The sequence below is a fragment of the Eretmochelys imbricata genome, chromosome 1 (genome assembly GCF_965152235.1).
Source record: "Eretmochelys imbricata isolate rEreImb1 chromosome 1, rEreImb1.hap1, whole genome shotgun sequence".
In the NCBI taxonomy this organism is placed as follows: domain Eukaryota; kingdom Metazoa; phylum Chordata; order Testudines; family Cheloniidae; genus Eretmochelys; species Eretmochelys imbricata.
Window position 1 is genome coordinate 220,078,864 of NC_135572.1, and position 20,224 is coordinate 220,099,087.

The 20,224-nt window shown below is 46.1% G+C and overlaps 1 protein-coding gene across 1 annotated transcript in view; it reads left to right on the plus strand.

Annotated features, from left to right (window-relative positions):
- LOC144268961 (antigen WC1.1-like) overlaps positions 1-20,224 on the plus strand; it is a 47,439-nt gene that overhangs the window by 12,088 nt on the left and 15,127 nt on the right. Inside the window, exons 3-6 of the mRNA XM_077824347.1 lie at positions 8,736-8,744; positions 12,444-12,749; positions 18,897-19,214; positions 19,294-19,608. Of these exons, the coding sequence (XP_077680473.1) occupies positions 8,736-8,744; positions 12,444-12,749; positions 18,897-19,214; positions 19,294-19,608 (948 nt within the window). The remainder of the gene's footprint in view (positions 1-8,735; positions 8,745-12,443; positions 12,750-18,896; positions 19,215-19,293; positions 19,609-20,224) is intronic.

Genomic DNA, 20,224 nt, shown 5'->3' on the forward strand with positions numbered 1-20,224 from the left:
GGTGCTCAGTGGGATTTTCAATTGTGCCTGGTGCCGAACACCGAGGAGATTTGGAAAGTCCCAGTAGATGCCTGTCTGCACTCCTCGCGCCTGAATGTCCTTTAAAATCTGGCCCTGAGTCACTTTTGAAAATGACACGTAGGCTCCTAGGTCACTGAAGCACGTCTGAAATGTTCCCCCTTCGGCTAAAATCCCGACCCAGGTACCCAGCCAGAGTAGCTTAGGAGATGCACAAGGGCCAGGGTGTTTATGGGGTCCCTTTCCCACCCTCATAGGATGACCAGGCAATGGGTTGATTGTTCCAGCTCTCTGATACCCTGTAGACCTGGTGTAGCATAGAGGGATCAGCCAAAAGCATATCTCAGCCTTACAGAGCACAAAAAATATCGTATTATGGAGGAATTTCCTGTGAGTCCATAGTTAACGTAACAACTATGGGCCCATTATAAGTTTTATTTTTAACTCTTCACTTTTAACAGTTAGTAGGAGTAATAAATTCCTATGCAAAAGGCACAAGGAAGAGTAGAATATTTTCCTTTTGAATTTCAAATGTTTTCACATCTTCCCCTGGCAATGGGAACTAAAGGTAAGTTTTTAATCTTAACCCTCTCTGGATTGTGAGCGGTTCTATGGAAAATCTCACCATCCTTTTAACATGGGGGACGCGAGGGCAGGAGGGCGCGATATGCATTTCCTAGCATTGTTAAAAAATAAAGATGATGGGCAGGACTTTATAAAAATGAGTTTCATTGCAAATACTTTGAAATTCTGCAGAAAACAGACTGGCCCTTGCAGATGTAAATTCTCTAGTAACAACAGAAACAGCCTAGACTCCACTAGTTGGGCATTCACGGTGCCATTTGTGTTGAGTTCCCTTCATCGATAGCACTGCAGTTCCCATGCAACAGTCTGTGAACGGTATCCTCTGTGTTTCTGGCCCTCTCGTCAGGACCTGAGGGGAATAAAGATTTCTCTTCCCTAAGACCTTTCTGAGACTGGGCTCAGCTCGCCCTGTTCCTCTCTTTTTCCCTACCAGGGGCATCCTTCCTGTGCTTCTTTATGAGATTTGGGCTGTTGGCTACTTGGCTCTTTATCCACCCAGCCTGCGAACCTTCTTATCTAATTACCTCTGTCAGCTTTCTTTGGGGGACTAACCGACATCTAAAAGATCAATGTCACACTGTCCGGAAGGGGCATGACTGGGAGTTCCTACCTCAGGGCAGATTGTCAGAAAACAGGGTAGACGCTGCAAACTGATGGTGTGTTCTATCTTTAGATTTCACCAGGTCAGTAACCAATGTGAACTCCTGGATTCATAGGCATGGAAAAAATTAGCAGGACTTAGCACCCACCAGAAGCCAAACTCCCCCAGCGCCTCCTGCCTGCTGGCGGCTCTGCCAATCAACTCCTCCCCCTCCCTCCCTGTGCCTCCCACCCACCATAATCAGTTGTTCAGTGGCATGCAAGAGGTGCTGACTGGGAGAGGGAGGAGCAGGGATGGGGCGCGCTCAGATGGGGGAGGGGTAGAAAGAGGCAGGGCGGGGGGGGCATTGTGGAAGGAGTGGAGTGGGGGCAGGTCTCGGGGCCGAGCGGGAGTTGAGCACACCCTGGGGCAATTGGAAGATTACTTTAACAGTCTTACCATGGAGTCACAGACCCTTAGACCAGTAGTGGGCAACCTGCACCCTGCAGGCCACACACCACTGCCTTAGACTCCTCAGAAAAGCTGGACTCTGTGATCAAATGGTTACTTACACCAGAAATCACACCCCATTCACTTTGCTCCCAGTCCCAAGAGAATCATAGAATCATAGAATATCAGGGTTGGAAGGGACCTCAGGAGGTCATCTATTCCAACCCCCTGCTCAAAGCAGGACCGATCCCCGACTAAATCATCCTAGCCAGGGCTTTGTCAAGCCTGACCTTAAAAACTTCGAAGGAAGGAGATTCCACCACCTCCCTAGGTAACGTATTCCAGTGTTTCACCACCCTCCTAGTGAAAAAGTTTTTCCTAATATCCAACCTAAATCTCCCCCACTGCAACTTGAGACCATTACTCCTTGTTCTGTCATCTGCTACCACTGAGAACAGTCTAGAGCCATCCTCTTTGGAACCACCTCTCAGGTAGTTGAAAGCAGCTATCAAATCCCCCCTCATTCTTCTCTTCTGAAGACTAAACATCCCCAGTTCCCTCAGCCTCTCCTCATAAATCATGTGTTCCAGTTCCCTAATCATTTTTGTTGCTCTCCGCTGGACTCTTTCCAATTTCTCCACAAGAGACCCAGTCACTTACCCTAGATCAACTGGTATCCTGGATCTTACACCAAAGACAACTCTGGTAGCCAATTGTATAGTAAACTAACTAAAGATTTATTAGCTAAGTAAAGGAAATGAGAATTAGTGAGAGGTTAGAGCAGTAAAATATATGTACAAGTGAGTCACAGCCTATAATTCAAAATGGTAGCAGAGATGTAGTCATCTGCCAGTTTCCCAAAAATCTCTCAGGGCTACCCAGAAAAACTCTGGGGATCTCCGTCTTTTTGTTCACTTATTCCAACCTATTAGAATCCAGACAGTCTAGAGATGAAGGATCTTTTCGTGAAACTGTACGTATAGCTTCTTCTCACAGAAAACAAGCTGACAGAGTCACTACCCAAGTGGACTCTTCCTTTGATGACAGAGAGTGAGGAATGCATTTAGAGTGTTTGCCTCCGATCATCACACACAATGACCACTTGCTTTGAAATTAGCACTTTTCTGTGAAAATTCTTCATTTGCATCCCACAAGGCTTCTTTCTCGTTTGATGGGTTATTTAGTTACAGGGCTATAAACAGTGTAAATGTTTGCTATTGCATTATAACGAGATACAGATAAGTGAGAACAATGCAAATAACATCCTGTTAGCTTCCTTGAAAATTAAACACTCTTATACATTTACACATTTAATAATAATAATCACTTTGATCAATACTAATACACACGTGAATGGGCCAGGCTGTGCATTTGTAAGCATTCAATGAGACCTGGGGCTTTGGCATGAGCTGGTCTGTGAGCATCACAATCAGAGTGCAGGCTCATCTTTCCTCCCGGCACTCTGTCCCAGGGAGACTGTCTTCCCCTACTGGGCCCAGGCAGTGCAGAAGGGAACCACCTGAACTGAATGTAGAAGGGACAAGAATCAGACCTGAATGAGAGGAAGATGGTAGATTGGGACAAGGAGCCTGTGGGGCGGCTGTGGGACAGACGGACATTCTGAGACTGGATACTGGTGGGAAGCGAGAAACTGGGACTGGGGGAGAAAGGGGGAGATGGGAACTGGCTGGGCAAGGGGACTGGGACTGGGAGGAGGGAGGGGGAGGAGACTATTACTGGCTAGGCAGGGTAAATAGAACAGGAGTCGGGGGACAGAGACTGTAACTTGCTGAGCACGGAGATTGGGAGCTGGAGCAGACTGGGACTGACTGGGACTGACTGGAGAAGGAGTCTGGGACTAGGAACCAGTGGGAAGGAACTGGGAGTGGGCATCTCAGCTGGAGCTGTGCATTTGCAGTGGGAATAAAGTTTGGATTTGTAACAGGGTGCATGAAGGGCTGGGCTGCCTAGTGGTTGGTGCCCCTGATCTCCAGCCCCTTGTTTTCAAGGTCAATTTGTCTCAGTCTTTTAGGCAGTGGGTTAGGGAAACCCAGGCCCTCCCTCTCCACTGGGTCCCAGCCCAGGGTCCTGCATGCATCTACCCCTGAATAGGGGAGACCTCCCAGCAGCAGCGAGTCAAAATCCCCTTCCCAGAGCTACTGACTACCACTGTCCCTTTTGTTTGGGGCATGGCCCCTCTAGTCCAGTTCGCTGGGTGGCTTGCATCCCATAGCGTCCTCTCGTGGATCTTGGGTGGCACTGTGCTGCGGTCCCAAACTTCTTCAGATGGGGCAGCCACAAGTTTGGTGAGACTGAACCCCACAATGTCTCTGGGCTTCAGGGAGCCAGTTTCCTCAGTTGCTGGAGGCTCCTAGGTCTCCTCCACAGTCCCCCTTGGCTGGGGAGACAGTGTTTACTCCCTGGTGACTGCCCCAGCTGTAGGCTAGTGACCCTTCCCCTCAGGTAGGGAGGCGGATAGCTCCTGCCTCTTCGCCAGTCAGCCCTCAACTGAGCCAGGCTCTCTCCTTTTCTCCGCCCAGGCCTGGCATTGGCTGCAGGTACAGCGCGATGGGGCTGGCTGGGCTCAAAGGCTCCCTTTAACCCCTGCCGTGCTGGCAGGGTAGTTCCACATGCCTGTGCTGAAGGTTGGAGAGGAGGGTGAGTCTTTTCATGGTCCTTATAGCTATGGCCATTCTTGTCACTAATCCCCATCTTCCCTGGGTATAGGTGCAGGGCCAGCTCATAGACCAAACCCAGGGTTACTTCGTCAGGCAGTCAGCTATTGACTGTAATGTGAGTTTGCTTTGTACAGACTGAGTAGAAACAGAATAAAGGACTCAGGATTGGGCCGATTAAGGATTGTTCCAGAAATAACCAGTCAGCCGTCTACAAACTGCCCTGTGCACTAGATATCACTGAGAACAAACACATGTGGTAACCGTGATTCTGCACCAAGCAATTTTTGAGAGATGCTGTCCTGACAGAATACAAGAAAACTTTCCAAAAAGTGGCAGTCGACTTCTGATATGCAGTGTTGTTGTAGCCGCGTTAGTCCCAGGATATTAGAGAGACAAGGTGGGTGAAGTAATATCTTTTATTGGACCCATTTCTGCTGGAAAGAGACAAACTTTTGATCTGACAGAGAAGAGCTGTGTGTAAGCTGAGAAGCTTGTCTCTTTTACCAACAGGAGTGGATCCAATAAAAGCTATTACCTCAGCCACCTTGTCTCTCTCAACCCCTTCTCGTCCAGCTTTCACTTTTCATTTCTGGTTGGATTAATACCAAACTTTGCCAAAACATTCTCCTCCACCAAGGTCCCCTGCCTCAGATGGTGCCCAGGGAGTGAATCAGGGATTCACAGTGAAAGAGGCTGTTGTCTGCAGGCCCAAGCCTCATTGGTTGCAGCAGCAGCAGCATCGCCATCATCGGCGATCCCTCCACTCGAGGATGATGTCTGACACAGATTTACATCTGGGTCCTGAGACAACTCAGGAGTCCGATCCTGGAACCATAGATCTGCCCGCAGTAGGTACAGACATTTCCTGACGGGTCAGCTGCCTGCTATGAGAAATTCTTTTTCTTGCCTTCATTCTCTCTCTCTTTTCAACTTCAAGGGCAATGCACTTCTCGAAGCGGGCCACTGCCTGGTGGAGAATGAAGCATCATTGCGATCAGTTGGTTGCTTGCTCCTCCCAGCTTGTGATGTCCACATGAGTTTTCCTGAGATACGCTTTCAGTGCACCTTTATAGGGTTTCCTCTGACTACCACGGGATCTCTGACCATGGGTGAGCAGAGAGTAGAGGCCTTGTTTCGGGAGGTGACAGTCTGGCATCCGCACACAATGTCCAGCCCAGCGGAGTTGGTGAGTGAGGATCATTGCTTCAGTGCTGGTGACATTACCTTCAATGAGGATGCTGGTGTTAGTCCAGCGATCTTTCCACTTGATGCAAAGGATCTTCTGGAGGCATTGGTGGTGGTACCGCTCCAGACTCTTGAGGTGCTTTCAATAAGTCTCCCAGGTTTTGCATCTAAAAAGGAGTGTAGGAATAACAATTGTCTCATAGACCTGGATCTTGGTGGCCTTCCGTAGGTTATGGTCTGTGAAAACGCACCAGAACAGTTTCCCAGAAGGAAGCACTTGCACAATGGATCCTGTGCTGGATCTCACTGTCAGTTTTTGAATTTTGAGAAAGTTGGCTACCGAGGTAATAGAGGTCTTCAACTCTCTCCAAAGTCTGTCCGTCAATGGTGACTTGTGGTGGGTCATTTGCAAGGCCTGAAGCCAGCTGATGGGGAACTTTAGTTTTCTTTCAGAGCAACAGCCGTGTTAGTCTGTATTCACAAAAAGAAAAGGAGTACTTGTGGCACCTTAGAGACTAACCAATTTATTTGAGCATAAGCTTTTGTGAGCTACAGCTCACTTCATCGGATGCATACTATGGAAAGTATCGAAGATCTTTTTATACACACAAAGCATGAAAAAATGGGTATTTACCACTACAAAAGGTTTTCTCTCCCCCCACCCCACTCTCCTGCTGGTAATAGCTTATCTAAAGTGATCACTCTCCTTACAAAGTGTATGATAATCAAGTTGGGCCATTTCCAGCACAAATCCAGGTTTTCTCTTAGAGACCAGGTTTTCTTGATAGTGAGTAAGAGTCACAGGCTTCGATAAGTTTGTGCAAAAAAATCCAATGTGGACTGAAGGTCATTCTCAGTGTGCATGACGATGACACAGTCATCAGTATTTTGAAGAACAGTAATGGACACACTGAGGACTTTGGACTTTGAGTGGAAATGTCGAAGATTAATAAACAGCCCATCCATTCTATATTGAATGTCAACTCCAGTGGGGAGGCCGTGTTTATCAAGGACCAAAATGACTGCTAAATACATGGAGAACAGGGTTGTGGCAATAACACTTCCTTGCTGAATCCCAGTTTTGACGATGAAAGGATCCATCTCCAGGCCATTACAGAGAATGGTGGCAGTCCTCTCATCATGAAGAAGCCTTAGACTCTTAATAAATTTTGGAGGGCAGCCAAATCTGGCCAGCACCTTCCACAGGGCTTTGTGATTGACAGAGCTGAACGCCTTTGTCAAATTGATTAAGGCCATGTACAGATCCTGATTTTGCTCCCGAGACTTCAGTTCCCCATATGTAAAATAGAGATAACAGCACATCCCTGCCTCCCAGGGGTGTTGTAAAGAGAAATTCTTTAATGTTTGTGAAGCACTCAGCTACTATAGAAATGAGTGCCACAGAAAAGCCCATGAGGAAATTAACAATTCTGTTTCGGGAGTTCAGTTTGGATGACGTGCAGTACATAAGGGCTGGGGCCACACACTGAACAATGAGTATAAAAAGAACGATTGACCATCCATCCATTCAGTCAGCACCATGTGTCCTGTGCACTGAATGAGGCAGGGGTCCTGTGAAAAAAATAGTATTTGATCATGCAATTAAAGACTGTATCACAATGCAAATACAAAAGGGACTAATTAAGGTTACAGAGGACAGCACGCATCTGGCATTCTGAATGTTTGAGTGCTTGACTTCCTTTTAAATACATAGCTTTATAGATTTTAAGGGCAGAAGGAAGCATTAGATCATATAGTCTGGCCTCCTGGGTAACAGGCTACAGAATTTAATCCAGTTACTCCTGAACTGAACCCAGTAATTTTTGTTTGGCTAAAGCATATCTTCCAGAAAGGCATCAGTCTTCATCTAAATACTTCAGGAGGTGAATAATCTTCTGCTTCCCTTTTTAGTTTGTTCCAATGGTTAATTGTCCTCGCTATGGAAAATGCATGGCTTACTTCCAGTATGAATTTCTCTGGCTTTAACTTCCAGCCATTTGTTCTTGTTTTGCCTTTCTCCACTAGAATAAGGAGGCCTCTATTACCAGTGTTTTGTCCTTGCGCAAGTTCTTCTACACTAAAGTACTTATACAGTATAATCACATCACCTCTTGGTCTTCTTTTTTAAAAATAAACAGACAGAGCTCCTGGAATCGCTCACTACAAGGCGTATTTTCAAGCCCTCAAATCATCTTTGTGGCTCTTTTCTGCACCCTTTCCATTTTTTTAAACATCCTTCTTAAAATGTGGACAACACAACTGGATGCAGTATTGGTCTCACCATACTGTATACAGAGGTAAAATCATGTCCTTGGTGTGATGTTGCACTCCATATGCTTTATGGAAATATGTTCATGAATATGACACAACTGGAATATGCTTTATGCGAAGTACCCCTTGTATGGTGTCATTAGAAAGCTTTCAGAGTAGCAGCCGTGTTAGTCTGTATCCATAAAAAGAAAGTGAGTACTTGTCACACCTTAGAGACTAACAAATTTATTAGTACATGGCCAATGTACTAACCCAAGAACCTATCCTTGCAAAAAAGCCCATTGCCTACTGTGTCCACATATCTATTCAGGGGACACCATCACAGGGCCTAATTACATCAGCCACACTATCAGAGGCTCGTTCACCTGCACATCTACCAATGTGACATATGCCATCATGTGCCAGCAATGCCCCTCTGCCCTGTACATTGGCCAAACTGCACAGTCTCTATGTAAAAGAATAAATGGACACAAATCAGACGTCAAGAATTATAACATTCAAAAACCAGTCGGAGAACACTTCAATCTCTTTGGTTACTCGATTACAGACCTAAAAGTGTCAATTCTTCAACAAAAAAACTTCATAAACAGACTCCAACGAGAGACTGAATTGGAATTAATTGGCAAACTGGATACAATTCACTTCGGCTTGAATAAAGACTGGGAGTGGATGTGTCATTACACGAAATAAAACTATTCCCCTCGTTTATTTCCCCTCCTACTGTTCTTGTAAAGTACTGGAAATGGCCCACCTTGATTATTACTACAAAAGGTTTCCCTGCCCCTGGCTCTCCTGCTGGTAATAGCTCACCTTTCCTGATCACTCTTGTTACAGTCTGTATGGTAACACCCATTGTTTCATGTTCTCAGTGTATATAAAATCTCCCCACTATATTTTCCACTGTATGCATCTGATGAAGTGAGCTGTAGCTAAAAGCTTCTGCTCTAATAAATCTGTTAGTCTCTAAGGTGCCACAGGTACCCCTTTTCTTTTTATTAGAAAGCTTGTAATCTACTAAGTGTGTTCATCCTATTTGTTTGCATGTATTATTTCTATATCTGGCGTTAGGAGAATAAGATATAAACTTACATCACTGATGTAAACATATTAAGTGGTGGCCATTAAGAGTGCTCCAGAAACAATCAGTTGTAAATAGCCTTAGTTACTTGAAACCTTTCTGTGTACGTGTGGGCCAGCCCATGGGGAATGGAGACTAGGGGTCTTGCAGTGACATGTGACCATGTCACCTGATAATGAAATCCATCTTAAATCTGGTACTTTTCCATTTAGAAGGTGGGGATCCAGACAGGCAAAAGATTCCCGCCTTGTGCCAAAGCTACAAAAGGGGGTGAAGCAGGAAAAAGGAGGTGGCCAGTCATGAGAAAACCCCTGCTTACCACCTGAGATGTCTGCTGGCTCTAACAAGGACTGTACTAGGGGAAAGGATTGGGCCCAGACTAGGAAGGAGTCTAGTCTGTCAAAGAAGCTTATTGGAACATCTTTGAGGGTGAGATATTACCTGTAATCAGTTTCTTAATGTATTAGGCTTAGACTTGCGTGTTTTGTTTTGTTTTGCTTTGCTTTGTGACCTACTTTGTTCTGGCTGTTATTACTGCCCCAGACCGGGGACCCCAGAGCTTTGAGACTCCCTGGCCAGCTGGCTATTGGGACACCAGCTGGCCCATGGGAGAGCTCTGTATTGTAATGGTTTGGATGTTTGAGTAGAGAATAAACTCATAAAATTTGTGAATGACACAAACCTGGGAGGCGTCACAAGCTCTTTGGTGAGAGTATTAGAATTCATAATGACCTTGATACATTGGAGAATTGGTTTGAAATTAGTAAATTAAAATTCAGTAAAGACAAGTACAAAGTACTAGACTTAGGAAGGAAAAATCAAATGCAAAAAATCCAAAGTGGGGAATAACTGACTAGGCAGCAGTACTGCAGAAAATGTTCTGGGGTTATACTGGACCACAGACTGAAATGGGTGATGCTGTTTTGAAATCAGGAAATGTCATTCTGGATTTTATTAACAGAATTGTCATGTGTAAGACAGACATGTAAGACTCAGCACTCGTGAGGCCTCAGCTGGAGCAGTGTGTCCAGTTTTGGGCTCTCTTTCTACGATCAATAGGTAGGACAAGAAGTAATCCATTTAGATTGAAGCAAGGGAGAGTCAAGTCAGATATTAGGAAAAACTTTCTAACTATAAGGATAGTTAAGTACTGGAAAAAGGTACCAAGGGAGGTTGTGGAATCCCCGTTGTGACATTGCACTCCATATGTTTTATGGAAATATGTTTGAGTGTGACTATGATGTAACTGGAATATGCTTTTTGCAAAAGGTCTCTTGTAAGATCTCATAACAAAAGTTATAACCTACTGAATATATTCCTCCTATTTGTTTATATGTATCACTGTTGTATGTGAAGCTAGAAATATGAAGCATAACTCTGAGGTCCTATTGTAATTGTGCAAAGTGTGGGTCATTAATGGTGGTTTAGAATCTTGATTGCTCCCATTGACTAGGACAATTGGTTGTAGATGGTTTATTTACCTGCAAGCCTTCCTACTTGTGGGCCAGCCTGTGGGTAATGAACAATGAGGTCTCACAGGACATCAAACTTAAATCTGGTATTTTTCCATTTAGAAGGGGGGGTAGGGACAAAAGATTCCTGCCTTGTTCCAAAGCTATAAAGAGGGGTGGAGCAGGACAGACGGGGCTGCCAGTCATGAGAAAGCCCCTGTTTTCCACCTCAGATGTCTGGTGGAACTAATAAGGACTGTACCAGGGGGCAGGATTGGGCCCAGACTAGAAAGGAGTCTAGTCTGGGAAAGAAGCTTATTGGAACATCTCTGAGGGTGAGATTTTACCTGTAATCAGTTTCTTAATGTATTAGGCTTAGACTTGCGTGTTTTTGATTTATTTTGCTGGATGATTTTCTTTGTTCTGTCTGTTATGACTTGAAACCACTTAAATCCTACTTTTTATTCTTAATAAAATCACTTTTGTTTATTAATAAACCCAGAGTAAGTGATTAATACCTGGGGGAGCAAGCAGCTGTGCATCTCTCTCTATCAGTGTTATAGAGGGTGGACAATTTATGAGTTTACCCTGTATAGGCTTTATACAGAGTAAAAGGGATTTATTTGGGCTTTGGATCCCATTGGGAACTGGGTGTCTGGGTTCTGGAGATAGGTGACCTGCTGAGCAGTTTTTGGTTGAAGTCTGCAGCTTTCGGGGTATGGACCAGATCTGGGTGTGTGTTGCAGCAGGGTAGCATGTCTGGCTCAACAAGGCAGCGTTCTGGAGTCCCAAGCTGGCAGGGAAAACGGGCTCAGAGGTAATTTCAGAACGTGAGGTGACAGTCCCACGGGGGTGTCTGTGACCAAACCCGTCACACACATCATTGGTGACTTTTAAGAACAAGTTAGACAAACGTCTATCAGGGAAGGACTAGGTATACTTAAACCTGTCTTGGTATGGGGAGATAGACTAGATGACTTTGTGAGGTTCCTTCCAGTCCTACATTTCTATTTATTCAAAGATTTTATAAGCTATTCAGGCCTGCTGCTTTTTAAAAACGTTTATCCCTACTAGATACTATTTAACATCCTCCTTAGTTACCAACAGACTGCAGAGTGGTTCACCCTCTTCACATAGAAGCAGGATGTGTATTCATACTATCCAAACCCAGAAATGTTTATTGAACACTTCTGCCTTATTTGCATCATTATAAACTATTTTACCATCTCCATTTGTAATGGGCTACACGTTGGTTATGATTTGTTTGTTTGTTTGTCTTTACTCCTAATATACTGAAAAAAAATGGTCATTATTGTTCCTAGCCCTGCCAACTGTGGAGCTTTCCCTCATAGCTTTGGCTTCCCTTATCAATTTTCTACATCTCAGAACTACCAGTGTATATCAATTGCTATAGAATTCCCCTCTCTCCATTTGTTGTACATGATTTTTAAAAAAATGTCTAATTACTGCCTGCACTGTCCCACTGCACCAGGATGGGCTTTTGGCCAAAGTTCTAAGGCAGTGGAACACCTAACTCCCTGAGGCTCCTTTGTAATTTTTATCCTTCATTGGCTTTCTAGGACACATTGAGCTCCAGCTGGTTGGAGGGGACAGTGCCTGCTCAGGAAGTGTGGAAGTAAGACATGGAGACACTTGGTCTACAATCTGTGATGCACACTTTGATCTCAAAGCTGCCAGTGTTATCTGTAATGGACTACAGTGTGGAACAGCTCTATCTATCCCAGGAGGAGCTCATTTCCGAGAAGGACATGGACCAATCTGGACTGAGGAATTCCAGTGTGTAGGGAATGAGTCACACCTCGTGTACTGTCCCAGGATATCACACGGGAGTCAGACGTGCTCACATGCAAATGATGCAAGTGTCATATGCTCACGTAAGAATTTGTCACAATGTCTCTAAAATCCCAGTCGTGTGTATTCTAGAGTAGGGTGCTGCAAAAAAATGATCTCACTCTGTAGGAAGCTGGGATAACAAAGCTGCTATCAGCTTCCAGTAAAACCTAAACAACTCAATATAATGGGAATGGGTTCAATTCCCCCAACTTTCCTTTTCTTTATTATTTAATCTAAAATATCTTAAATGCTCCCTCTCTAAACCCCTTCTCCCTTCTCTCCTGGGCTCACAGGGTTCCGGCTGGTGAACGGCAGCACAGCGTGCTCAGGGAGGGTGGAGATCCAGGTTCTTGGTGCCTGGGGAACCCTCTGTGACTCATGCTGGGATTTACCAGACGCCAACGTGCTCTGTCGTCAGCTCGACTGCGGATTCGCTGTATCAGCCCCAGGAGGAGGGTATTTTGGGAAGGGAACAGGCTCTGTCTGGACAGACACATTTCACTGCAAAGGGACTGAAACCCATTTGCGCCATTGTACTGTTACTGCCCTGGGGGCCTCTCCGTGCTCACACGACAATGATTCCAGTGTGATTTGCTCAGGTAAGTGCAAGAGAGATGCTGGATTAAGGACTCCTGCCCCTCGTGTGTGATGCTTCCTCGGAGTAGGGGATCCTCAGGACACAGCAAGGGGAGGGGGAGTTAGATCCTAAAGCACAGAAAATAACAGTAAATGTATTAAAGATAAAGATAATCAATAATATCATCACAAAAGAACACTTGTGACTGGGGAAAGCCCTGGATTCTCCAATAAAAACATCAGCAACTCTGTCCTGACGCAGGGCAGCGGAGCAGGGGCAGCACTTTGTCCTTCGGGTTACATCAATGTCACCGATTCATTGTCCCCAGCCTTCTCTGATAGTAATTAGAGGGGGAGCTGGTAGTGACTCCGAATATGGAGCTTGCTTCACACTTTCTATGATAAAATGTTCTCAGCACCTTCTTGAGAAGCTCTTGATTGCTGGAGCCTTGGCAATTAGGGAAGGGGTCAGTGCTGGGGCCAGGGAGGTGCCTTCTCCTAGTGCAGTGAGATTCCTTCCAGGTTTAGCTGAATTCTAAACTGCTGAAAATCACCATTTCCCTTCTCTCACGTGAGTTCCTGGGGGTATTTTTGGTAGCCCACCACAGAGAAAGTAGTGCTTTCACCCACTGAGGTTTTTTTTACTTTTTTCACACCTTTCCAATTGAAAAAAACTCCAAAGATTTTTTCCCCTGCTTTCTTACTTTCTTCCACATGTTTACCTTTTTCTAACTTTTTACAGTGGAAGAAAAGATGAGCAGGGGATTGGACTAGATGACCTCCTGAGGTCTCGTCCAATCCTTATATTCTGATTGTGTGAAAAAATAGAAAGTTGGAGGAAGTGGGAAACCTGTACATCCAAACACTGGAAAGGAAAATTGAATGTTTCATTTTCCAAAAGTTGAAATGAATCAATATTTTAGTTAGAGTCTAAACAAAAATTTTCATTCCATTTCCACATTCCCGTATCTCAGATCTGTTTAAGAATTGAAATACTGCATTCAAAATACTTTACAGGAAAAATTTTGGGTTGTTGACCTGGTCTAATATTTAGCTTTTATAAAAATAAATAAATAAATAAATAACCACCACTATTTAGTTCATTTAGTCAAAGCCAAAGGCACAAGAATTAGAAAATACCAGAATTAAGGTTATCTATGTAATGTTAATTCAGTCCCCCACCCTCCCTTCTGCATATACATTATGATACAGTCTAATTGAATGCACATATCCTATTTTTCTCACCTACCCCCAGCTCCTGCCTCCTTCAGTGCACAGGGAGGATGGTGCTCAGGAGATGGAGGAGCTGTAGAATATTTCTTTTTATCCTCATCATTCAAGCTGTGACCCAGGGCCTTATTCACTCTACAGACCGTACAAATGCTGCACTGAATACAGAATTATTCATTTCTTCCTTGGCTTCTCTATTGTGCTCGTTACAGTAGTGTGAGAATGCACCACAAACATTAATGAATTTGTCTTCATAACACCCCAGGAGATAGCAGACTCTTATGAGGTCCATTGCAAAAGTGAATTAGACACTTAAAAGCCCAAAAATAACATTTTCAAAAGGCTTAAGTGACTTAGAAACTTAAATCCTATTTTCTCTAGTAATGTAGGAGCCCAAGAACCATACAGACTTCTCCCTCTTGCTGCCTAAGTCACTTCAGAAAATGGCACTTAGGCTCCTACATCATTTAGCTGCCTTTGAAAATTGTACTTACAACAATTAAAGGCAAAATTCCCAGCTCGCTACTTATTTGGGGTGATTGGGCTGCAACCTGAGACCCTCCGGGCCTGATTCTCCAGAGTACTCACCATTTCTGCAGAGCTTTATGTGTTCAAAGTACTCTCCAGACATTAATAAACCCTCACCAAGCTCCAGGGAAGTAGGTGGGTAAGTATTATTATTAGCTCCTGTGAGAATCACGGAAACCTCTTGGGGGCTGCCACCTGATGTGCCAAGACTACTTCTGCTCCTGCTTTCCCTGCCAGCTTAGGACTCCAGCACCCTGTCTAGCTGAGCCAGACATGCCAGTCTGCTCCAGCACAGACCCAGCGTCTGAAGCACGTGCCCCAAAGCTGCAGACTTAACTGAAAGCAATTTAAGAAGTGTTCTTGTCTTTAACACTCAGATGCCCAACTCCCAATGGGGTCCAAACCCCAAATAAATCTGTTTTACCCTGTATAAAGCTTATACAGGGTAAACTCATAAATTCTCCGCCCTCTATAACACTCGGAGAAAGATATGCACAGCTGTTTAACCCCCCTCCCCGGTATTAATACATACTCTGGGTTAATTAATAAGTAAAATGTGATTTTATTAAATACAGAAAGTAGGATTTAAGTGGTTCCAAGTAGTATCAGAGAGAACAAAGTGAATTACCAAGTAAAATACAATAAAACACGCAAATCTAAGACAAATACAGATAAAATGTCACCCTCAGAGATGTTTCAATAAGTTTCTTTCACAGACTGGATGCCTACCTAGTCTGGGCACAATCCTTTCCCTGGTACAGCCCTTGTTCCAGCTCAGGTGGTAGCAAGGGGATTTCTCATGGTGGCTGCCCAGTTTGTTCTGTTCCACTCACTTATATATCTTTTGCATAAGGTGGGAATCCTTTGTCCCTCTCTGGGTTCCACCCCTCCTTTTCAATGGAAAAGCAACAGGTTAAAGATGGATTCCAGTTCAGGTGCCAAGATCACATGTCACTGTAAGACTTCATTACCTGCTTGCCAGTATACAGGAAGATTTAGAAGTAAAACAGAGCCATCTACAGTGGATTGTCCTGGTTAATGGGAGCCATTAAGATTCCAAACCACCATGAATGGCTCACACTGTGCATAACTACAATAGGACCTCAGAGTTATATTTCATATTTCTAGTTTCAGATACACGAGTGATACATTTATACAAATAGGATGACCACACAAAGTAGATTAAAAGCTTTGTAATTATACCTTACAAAAGACCTTTTGCAGGAAGCAGATTTCAGTTACATTATATTCACACTCATCAGCATACTTCCATAAAATCCTACAGAGTGCAATGTCACAGCTCCATTTTACAGACGGTGAAAGGGAGAGAGAAAAGCAAAGTGACTTGCCCAAGGCCACTGAGTGAGTCAGCAGCGGAGACAGGATAAAGCTCAGTGTTTTGACTCGCAGCCCTGTGCTCGTTCCACCCGACCATGCTGCCTGACTGCAGAAGAGCGGAGCGGCCACATCTTGTCTTGACCCGAGCGGCAGTTGTGAATACTCAGTACTTCTGCAAATCAGACCCCATAAAAACTGGCTTCAGAGACCTGCTCAGTATCACCTGTGAAGTCTGCGGCAGAGACAGAAACAGAACTGAGCTCGACTGAATGACAGTCACTGCTCTTAACAAGAGCATCCTAGTTCATCCTGTGCTCCCCTGCTCGTTCTCTTCAGGCCTTCCAGTTTCTAAAGTGAATGAGGCAGGGGTCATACAAGCAACAGCCTGATGCTGCACAACCCCGATTTATCCATCCTGGGCACTGAAAGTGGCCAGGGCCCTGCGGGAAAATAATTCACTAGAAAATTAATTTTAATGGCCAGCCAATCTGGTTCCCTTGTGGCTAACTGGAGCCCGCCTTATGGGTGTATAGATGCATAGAGTTTTAAGACCCAAAAAGGCCATTGTGATCATCTGCTTCTCCCCTCACCACAGGGACCCCTCCTGATTAATGAAGTTTCAGCTCCCCTCTCTGTCCCATCTTCAGATCCATGTACAGAGTCTCCATAGGGCTTCTTGCCTGGCTGGAACTGGGGTCCTTAGAGAGAAACCTACTGCAGAAGCCCTGGATTTCAACCTTCTTCCTAATAATGGACACGTAGCTTCCAGGACTGACCCCCACAGAGCCCAGGGTCACTGGTGCCCTTACACACCGTGACTAAGCCTATGTGGCCCTGCCCAGAACTCTCAACAGACGTCTACTCTCCTCTTTACAACTGATACCTTTGTACCTTGGGGGCAAAAAACCTCGCAGTTCTCCTGCTTCTCACAGAGGCTGCTACCAGCACACCTAACTGAATTCCCTGCAGCCCTGCCCTGCCTCTCCTAACTAGCTACCCAGCCCAGACCCTGGATTCTCGGAGGGAACTCCTCAGCACATGAAGATGCTGATTTTTCCCTACAGTTGCTGGAAGGAGAATCCCTTCTAAGGAGGAACACCTGGTCCCTTCCATATGACCTGCATCTGCCGTGATCCCATCCGGCCTTCCTGCAGGGCTGTGGTACCCAGTTATACCCATGAGCCTCCTCGAAAAGCCCCAGATCTACTCTCTACTCTCACACTACACTAGTGGCATACCTAGGACAGGAAACTTGGGTGGGCCTCAGCTTTTGGGGGGTGGGCAGTGATGGGAGGAGCAGAGGGAGGGGTGCAGGAGGAATCCGGTGCCCTGGGAAGGGGACAGGAGGGAGGGGGGCTCTCCTCCCTCCACCCCTTCCAGCCAGCCCTTACTGCTCAGCAGGCACCCAAAGCTGAGGCTGCCCGGGGCACACAGGCTGCGGGGCGTGCCTAGGGTAACCAGATAGCAAATGTGAAAAATTGGACAGGTGGTGGGAAGTAAGAGGCGCCTAAATGAGAAAAAGCCCCAAATATCAGGACTGTCCCGATAAAATCGGGACATCTGGTCACCTAGGTGTGCCTTTTGGGCAAAGTGGGGTCCCTCTAGGGCTCAAGCTCTGCTCACCCTTCCCGACCCTGGCTCAGTGTCCGTCAGCCCAGCCACATCCCTTTCCTGCCGGTGCCAGGAGCTGCTGCCCTGGTCTCCGGCCCCAGCACTAGCCCCACCCAGACCTGCCCTCATGAGGCACACCCCCTGTGGGGCTAGTGCTGGGGTCAGAGACCAGGGAAGCAGCTCATGGCGCTGGCAGGAGAAAGATGCGGCCAGACTGACGGACACTGAGCTGGGGGTGGGAGTCCCAGCCTGTGGATTCGGGGGGCTCCGGCCCTGATTTGGGTAGTCCTGGATGATAACTGGGTGGGCCACAACCCACCCGTGGCTACACGCCTGCACTGCACTAGCTGTATGCAGGCAGTCTCCTGGTCCAGTCTTAGGGCGAATTCCTGGCTCCGTTGAAGTCAATGGAGGTTTTACCATTGCCGTCAGTGGGGCCAGGATTTCACTCTTACCCTTGAAATTTATTTGGCTACCAAGATCCTTGAGCTGGTTGGATCCAGTGCGCACACACTGCACCCGTCAGGTTGCCATACTAGTACATACTGTACCCGGCACAGCCAGTGGGTGTGCCCTGCACTGACTCTGCTGTTGTCTTTTAACATTGTCAGTCTCCCCTGGCTGCACCTAGGTCTGAACTCGGTGAGTAATTCCTAACTTACCACGCTGATGTCGGACTCTCTGATTCTGAGACACACGGAAAGACTGAGATTCACATCCCAAGGGAGTCACAATATTCACCAACAAAGCACGTCCCCTTCCCCGCCCCACACACAACCTACTTCTTGTGCTATGAATTGGTCAGCTGGAATCTCATGTTGGACTCAGAGATGACACCACACTTCAGGGGACAGCTCCAGTCAGAACCACCAGTGCTGGGAACTATCGAACACTAGGAGCTCCTGCACTGGACCCAGGTGAACCAAGAAAGTTGCCACCTGCTGAGCAAAGATCAGAGGGAGCTAAGGGAATTTACCAACAAAAACCTGTTCCTGACCACCGTGAATCCTGCTCTTCCATTGGCCAAACTCCCTCAAGGCAAACTTGCCTAAATCACTCACGACCCACCTGCTAAATGCTTGTGCAGACACCGTTCACTGGCTTCCAGGCATTTAAGCCTGGAAAAAGTGACTACAAACCTCAGCAGCCATTCCACCACCACACACAGAGACTATTTTCCCAATCAGTAATCTGCAGGAATTCCCTCGCTCACTCATTTAGAAAGTCCGTTGGCAAGCCCTTGTGTCAAGCTCAGAATTTTAAAATCCTTACAGCACCTTCCACTTATAGATTCACAGGAATAAGTGTCTTCTGACAGAGGTTGTTCCCTTTAACACTGTGACACACTCTGATCACTGGCTTATACCTTCTTATTGAGAAATGGTCCACAATTTCAAGTGCATTATTTCTAGTGTATAAGAGAGAATGTTATTCAGTGTGTTTCCCATCTCTCCTGAGCCCAGGTCACTCTGAATCACTCAGACTGCTGAATGGAGAGAGCCGGTGCGACGGGAGAGTTGAGATTTCCCTCCGTGGTGTGTGGGGCAGAGTGCTGGATGACCAGTGGGACATGGACGATGCCAGCGTGGTGTGCAGGGAGCTCCAGTGCGGAGTCGCTGAGAAAGCTTTTAACCCCCCAAAGACTGAGAATGGAACGGGCCCTGTGGGGCTCAGAAGGGTCCAGTGTGCAGGAAATGAGACTCGTCTGACTCTCTGTGACATTTCCACGTCTGAGACAGCCCAGGCAGGAATTGCTGAGGACGTCGGTGTCCTTTGCTCAGGTGATTCATTTCCAAATCTCACAAACATTTTCTGTTCAGCAGGAAAATACATATTAACAGCTGGGATCTATCCCTGCAGGGAGCCGGCAGATCAGACTGGTGAATGGGACAGGTCGCTGTGCCGGGAGAGTGGAGATTTATTACAATGGCAGCTGGGGGACGGTCTGTGATGATTCCTGGGATCTGTCAGACTCCGATGTCGTTTGCAAACAACTGGGATGTGGACGTGCCATCAATGCAACTGCCTCTGCTCGTTATGGGCAAGGATCCGGGCAGATCTGGCTGGACGATGTGAACTGCTCTGGGAACGAATCCGATCTCTGGGCGTGTCCTTCCGGGGGCTGGGGCCAGCACAACTGCAGACACAAAGAGGACGCAGGAGTTCTCTGCTCAGGTCTGTTCTGGGAATGCTCACGTGAGCCTGGTTACCAGGGGATTAAATGGAGGGGGAAGATGTTTAAGGAGATTGCTGAGAGTGACACTCTCCCTGACTGTCTCTGCCTCCCTTTCCCTTCTGTAACTACCTACCAGGGTCACCATTAGAAAGTCCTCAGCTCCCACCCAGAGCTGTTGGAGATATTGAAAGATTTCCCTAATGCTAGAAGGCTGCATCTCAGGTATCTAAAGGAGATTGTATCATGGAAAGCAGTGACTGAAAAGAAAGTAGGGTCCAAGTGGAGAAATAAGTAAACATAAGCTCCCAGTGCCGTGAATGGCAAAACGGGCTAATCTGAACCTTGGATGTATAAACAGGGGAGTAGTGAGTAGGAGTGGGGACTAAATTTTACTGTTGTACATGGTACTGGGGAGACAGATACTGGAATACTGTGTCCAGTTCTGATATCCACAAAAATTGGAGAAGAGAAGAGCCAGAAAACTTATCTGATGAATAAAAGCCTTACGGTGAGAGATTTCAGATGCTGAATCTCTTCAGCTTGTCAAAACGATCAAGAGGTAACTTGATTGCAGGGCATAAATCCGTTCACAAGGAGAACATACCACTTACTAAA